The following is a 6,710-nucleotide window of genomic DNA, read 5'->3' as shown; positions in this document are numbered from 1 at the left end:
CCCATTTCCCCCCCCCCCCCCCCAAGAGCCCCACATAAACGCTCTGTCCCCTGGTTCAGACAGAGATCGATGCCAGATGTGAGCGGGGAACTTCAATGTAAAATGAATTGGGAATGGGGCGCATTGGAATAAACATTTCCCCTCGGTACATATTAACTGTAATATAATAATGTATGCATGTTGATGGTGCAATCAAAACAAAGATCTTTGTATCATTGTTGTGTTTTATCATTATGAATGCCACAGAAAATATTATGTACTCTCAAGAACACATTTATTAGACTAATATTGCTTAAATATATTGTTATTGGACTTTGCATTTCGGGAAAGTCCCAGCTGAGAGGAAGACAGCAAAATACTGAAAATATTGGGGGGTGAAAATGACCTCAGGACAGTTTGTTAGGAAAATGAAGGAAATGGTAACTCCTTGGACCACGTGTCGATCATGCTGCGAGTTTGGGTCGAGAGCAAACTCTTCTAAACTCGCAAATTAGGTCGCTGCAGTGGGACAGGCCCTTTACATGATAAAGGGAATAAGGTTTAGTGCAAGATAAATTAAAGATAGTCTGATGGTCTCTGGTGAGGTAGATAGTAATAATAATAATAATAATTTTATTTATAGAGCACTTTAAAAACAAACAAAGCTGCAACAAAGTGCTGTACATCACTAATCATTGACAAAAAGTTAATAACAAACCAAAAATAACAATCAAAAGAAATAGTAGGAAAAGACATGTAAAATAAAGAAACATCAAAAACACCACAAACAGAAGCAAAGCCTCAGGCATGGTCAACCCCCAGGGAGTACAAATGTGTTGTAACACTGGTTTTGAAGAGGACGATGGAGCCTGTCTGAGCGGGCAACTTCAATGCAAAATGTTGGGAATGGGGAGCATTGCAACAAACAAGGCCCCTATATTAACTGAGCCTCCGACTAGATGTCGGTAGGTCCAGGATCAGCTGACCAGTTGACCTGAGTATCATTGTTGTGAGCGTATGGGTTATGAAGCACAGAGATATTATGTACGGGGCGAACCCATTCAGAGATTTAATATTGCTTAAATATATTGTTATTGGACTTTGCATTTCGGGAAAGTCCCAGCTGAGAGGAAGACAGCAAAATACTGGAGCCATTGGGGGAGGGAGACCCAGGACAGTTTGTTAGGCGATATGTGCTCCCTCGTTTCGAGTGCCCTGTTTGAAAGGAGAGCAGCTCTTCTAAACTTCTGAAGGTCGCAACTGGAGACAGCCATGATGAAGAATACGAGCAACTCCAAAATAGAGCACGATACAGTGATCCAGCCTAGATGTAATAAATAGTAGCTCAGGACCAATCTCTAGTTGTTGATAGAATGGTTCAGGAGTTTTCATATACCCCTTGCAGTTTTCTCTCGGGTGCTCTGGTTTCCTCCAACTTCCCAAAGACGTGCAGGTTTGTAAGTTAATTGTCCCTCTATAAATTGCCCCAAATGAGTGGATAACATAGAACTAGTGAGAACAGGTGACCGATGGCTGGTGTGGACTAAGTGGGCTGAAGGGCCTGTTTCCATTCTGTGTCTTTCAATGTGGCCCTTCGAGCCAGCACCGCCATTTATAGAAAAGTGGCAAGTCACTCAATGAAACAAAAATCTTGAATGGATTAGAGTCATCAAGTCACATGGCACGGAAACAGGCCCTTCAGCACAAATTGCCCATGCTGACCAAGATGTCCCATCTAAGCTAGTCCCATCTGCCCAGGTTTGGCCTATATCCTTCCGAACCTTTCCCAACCATAAGTCATAAGGTCATAAGTGATGGGAGCAGAATTAGGTCCATGTAAATGATGTTATAGTCTCAGATTGTTAAGGGTTTGGACACGCTAGAGGCAGGAGACATGTTCCCGATGTTGGGGGAGTCCAGAACCAGGGCCACAGTTTAAGAATAAGGAGTAAGCCATTCAGAAGGACACGAGGAAACACTTTTTCTCACAGAGAGTGGTGGGTCTGTGGAATTCTCTGCCTCAATGGGCGGTGGAGGCAAGTTCTCTGGATGCTTTCAAGAGAGAGCTAGATAGGGCTCTTAAAAATAGGGGATATGGGGAGAAGGCAGGAACGGGGTACTGATTGGGGATGATCAGCCATGATCACATTGAATGGTGGTGCTGGCTTGAAGCGTTTCCTCGTCTCCGTTTTAAATGGCTTACTCCTTATTCTTAAACTGTGGCCCCTGGTTCTGGACTCCCCCAACATCGGGAACATGTTTCCTGCCTCTAATGTGTCCAAGCCCTTAACAATCTTATATGTTTCAACGAGATAACCTCTCATCCTTATAAACTCCAGAGTGTACAAGCCCAGCCGCTCCATTCTCTCAGCATATGACAGTCCCCCCACCCCGGGAATTAACCTTGTGAACCTACGCTGCACTCCCTCAATAGCAAGAATGTCCTTCCTCAAATTAGGGACCAAAACTGCACACAATACGCCAGGTGTGGTCTCACTAGGGCTCTGTACAACTGCAGAAGGACCTCTTTGCTCCTATATTCTTAAGGGGTTGGACAGGCTAGATGCAGGAAGATTGCTCCCGATGTTGGGGAAGTCCAGGACAAGGGGTCACAGCTTAAGGATAAGGGGGAAATCCTTTAAAACCGAGATGAGAAGAACTTTTTTCACACAAAGAGTGGTGAATCTCTTGAACTCTCTGCCGCAGAGGATAGTCGAGGCCAGTTCACTGGCTATATTTAAGAGGGAGTTAGATGTGGCCCTTGTGGCTAAGGGGATCAGAGGGTATGGAGAGAAGGCACAGGATACTGAGTTGGAAGATCAGCCATGATCATATTGAATGGCGGTGCAGGCTCGAAGGGCCGAATGACCTACTCCTGCACCTAATTTCTATGTTTCTATGTTCAATTCTTCTTGTTATAAAGGCCAACATGCCATTTGTTTTCTTCACTGCCTGCTGTAACTGAATGTATAGACTTTCATAGACTGATGTACAAGGACCCCCAGATCCCGCTGTACTTCCCCCTTTCCCAACGAGGCCATTTAGAAACATGCACCAGCTACACATGTTGTGGGTTGGGGTGGAGACCCTACCTGAGACTGGGTTTCCTACCTGGGTCCAATTGTTTGGAGTACCCGGGGGGGGGGGAGGGGGCATGGAGGAAGGAAGGAAGGCAAGTTGGAGATGTTGCAAGAGCCAACAGTGTGATTTCAGGAAGTCGCGGTGAAGTTGCATCGACCGAGGGAGCATCTTCCAAAACCCAGATCCACCTTCTCGATGGCCAACCCCTTCAGGAGGCTGTGCCCCTGCCTCAGTGCCTCTTCCAGGAGCAGCCGGGATGGCAAGAAGGATTCGCAGCGACCATCCATAAAGTTGGGTGGCGGAGAGAGGCGGCGCTCTGCGCTCTTCACTACGATCCACGACTTCGGGGTCAGGAGCAGCGGCGAGCTCTCCTTCCAAACCGGGGACCAGTTTGAGATCTTGAACGGCGATGCTGACTCCGACAGGTCGTGGCGGTTCGCGAGGAAACGGAGTTGCCACGACGGCGGCAAGTGCAGAGGATATATCCCCTCTAATTATATCGCCAGCAATGAGAGTGTGGTCACTGAACCGTGAGTCCCTGACATCAATCACCCTGACATTATTGGTGGTTACACAAAAAAGCTGGAGAAACTCAGCGGGTGCAGCAGCATCTATGGAGCGAAGGAAATAGGCAACATTTCGGGCCGAAAGGCCCGAAACGTTGCCTATTTCCTTCGCTCCATAGATGCTGCTGCACCCGCTGAGTTTCTCCAGCTTTTTTGTGTAACCTTCGATTCTCCAGCATCTGCAGTTCCCTCTTAAACCCTGACACTATTACTGGTGTGGGGACTTCATTCACATCGATCCTTGGTTTGCCAGTCGGTTTAGTTAAGGAAGTAACCGCAGATGCTGCTTTACACCGAAGATAGACACAAAGTGCTGGAGTAACTCAGCGGGACAGGCAGCATCTCTGGAGAGAAGGGATGGGCGCAACGTTTCGGGTCTGAAGAAGGGTCTCATTCCTTCTCTCCAGAGATGCTGCCTGTCCCGCTGAGTTTTACTCCAGCACGTTGTGTCTACCTGCGTTTTAGTTCTAGTTGGGGTTTACAGTGAACGTTACTTTCCAAACTCCCCGTTGGATTGCAACCTTGTCGTGGTCGTAGAAACATAGAAAATAGGTGCAGGAGGAGGCCATTCGGCCCTTCGAGCCAGCACCGCCATTCATTGTGATCATGGCTGATCGTCCCCTATCAATAACCCGTGCCCGCCTTCTCCCCATAATCCCTTGACTCCACTAGCCCCTAGAGCTCTATCGAACTCTCTCTTAAATCCATCCAGTGACTTGGCCTCCACTGCCCAATTCCACAAATTCACAACTCTCTGGGTGAAAACGTTTTTTTCTCACCTCAGTCTTAAATGACCTCCCCTTTATTCTAAGACTGTGTGGCCCCTGGTTCTGGACTCGCCCAACATCGGGAACATTTTTCCTGCATCTAGCTTGTCCAGTCCTTTTATAATGTTATATGTTTCTATAAGATATCCCCCTCATCCTTCTAAACTCCAGTGAATAACAGTCGGGGAGCTTGTGTGTCTCAGTGACCCCTAGAGCTACACCAGCGGGAGATTCATCTCCTGTTAGGGTCTCCCATGCTGGACAGGTCAAAGGGTAGAGGCGAGACGAAGAGAGATCCACTGGTCCTCCAGGTTGGAGGTTGAGCACAGAGCCAACAACCCTGTATCGTAAAACAAATATGTTACGGAAACAGCTAATAAAGGAATCGACACTACTGAGTGGAGGACCTTTGTTGCTGCCCTACATGCCGGGAGGCATAATATGCAGTACGTAAGTAAGTAATAACCATGTCCCACTGTACGAGTTCATTCCAAGAACTCTCCCAAGTTTAAAAAAAAATCAAACTCGTGGTAAGCACGGAGAATGAACGTAGCGGGTACGTCGGAGCTCGGGGACGTCTCTTAGCGGCTCGTAACGCTAACGGCAGGTACACGGGAAGACTCGCTAACGGCAGGTAAGCACAGGAAGACTTGTGAAGATTTTTCAACATGTTGAAAAATGTCCACGAGAGCCCCGAGTACCGACGAGTGGCCATTACCGTAAATCTCCAAGTTTGAATCAGGGCAAACTCGGGAGAGCTCATGGAATGAACTCGTACCGTGGGAAAGGGCTTTTACTTTCCAGAGGAGAACAGACCTCGTTGTCTATGAGCAGGCGGACCTGACAGATGCACTGGGTGATTGGTGTTGGCAAAAAGAAAAAAAGACTCGTGTTCTTCAGATATTCAAAAGACAAAGTGCTGGAAGAACTCAGCGGGTCAGGCAGCATCTGTGGAGGGAACGGGCAGACGAGGTTTCGGGTCAGGATCTTTCTTCAGACTCTAGATGGGTCCATTCCCTCCACAGATGCTGCCTGACTCGCTGAGTTCTTCCAGCACTTTGTATTTTGCTCAGATTTCCGGCATCTGCAGCAGGGTTGCTTCTAAATCAGGATGGATATAGATTTTTTTTTAAACACACACAAAGTGCAGGAGTAACTCAGCGGGTCCGGCAACAACTCTGGAGAACATGGATAGTCATTTATTCCTTCTTCTGCAGTGATGCTGCCTGACCCGTTGAGTTACTCCGACATTTTGTGTCGATTTTAGGTTTAGATTCATTCTTGTCACGTGCACCAAGATACAATGAAAAACTATGTTTGTCATGTTACACAAACAGATCAAATAATACTACACACAAATACAAGAAAGCCACACTCGAGTACAATGGAGTGAAGGAGAAGATTTTCCCCTTCGATTTTCTAGCATCTGCAGTTCCTTCTTAGTTTAGTTTAGTTTAGTCAATGGATATGGATATGGGGCGAAGGCAGGAACGGGGTACTGATTGTGGATGATCAGCCATGATCACTATGAATGGCTCGAAGGGTCAAATGGCCTACTCCTGCACCTATTGTCTCTGTTTCTCTGACCGCTCTCTAGTTTGTGGTAGGACGGTTCAGTTGCCTGATAACAGCTGGGAAGAAACTGCCCCTCTATCTGGAGGTGTGCGTTTTCACACTTCTGTACCTCCTGCCCGATGGGAGAGGGGGGAAGAGGGAGTGGCCGGGGGTGAGACTGGACCTTGATTTATGCTGGTGGCCTTTGGCCAACAAGAGCACACACTGTATCCTGGTCCCACCATGTACACCATCTAGATTTACTTTGTGCAGCTGGTTTGCTGGGAAACTCAGCAGGTCCAAAGCAACAGATCTACTCTGCACGCAGACAGTGAACGGGTCGTTCATCATCAGGGAAAGCGGCAACCAAGAGAATGCCTACGCCTTGTCAGGTAAGCACTGTATAACAGTAAGTAGCATTTCCCCAACTCGTGTGTTCAATGACCCAGTCATGGAGTTATAGACCCACACAGTGTGGAAACAGGCACTTCAGCCCAACTTGCCCAAGCCGACCAACAGTTAGACAATAGAAAATAGACAATAGGTGCAGGAGTAGGCCATTTGGTCGTTCGAGCCAGCACCGCCATTCAAAAGCTGATGAATGGCTGATCATCCCCAATCAGTACCCCGTTCCTGCCTTCTCCCCATATCCCCTGACTCCGCTAATTTTAAGAGCCCCATCTAGCTCTCTCTTGAAAGCATCCAGAGAACCGGCCTCCACCGCCCTCTGAGGCAGAGAATTCCACAGACTCACCACTCATGT

General features: G+C 47.5%; 1 protein-coding gene across 1 annotated transcript; it reads left to right on the top strand.

Annotated features, from left to right (window-relative positions):
• The first annotated feature begins 3,153 nt into the window (after positions 1-3,153).
• On the top strand, positions 3,154-3,681 carry LOC129707524 (tyrosine-protein kinase FRK-like). The gene has a single exon (XM_055652639.1). It carries the CDS (start codon positions 3,256-3,258, stop codon positions 3,592-3,594), a length of 339 nt encoding a protein of 112 aa, XP_055508614.1. The 5' UTR covers positions 3,154-3,255; the 3' UTR covers positions 3,595-3,681.
• The last annotated feature ends 3,029 nt before the right edge of the window (positions 3,682-6,710 follow it).

The sequence above is a fragment of the Leucoraja erinacea genome, chromosome 21, assembly GCF_028641065.1.
Source record: "Leucoraja erinacea ecotype New England chromosome 21, Leri_hhj_1, whole genome shotgun sequence".
In the NCBI taxonomy this organism is placed as follows: Eukaryota; Metazoa; Chordata; class Chondrichthyes; order Rajiformes; family Rajidae; genus Leucoraja; species Leucoraja erinaceus.
The sequence above is the reverse complement of the archived record's forward strand: the minus strand, read 5'-3'. Positions and strand labels throughout refer to the sequence as shown.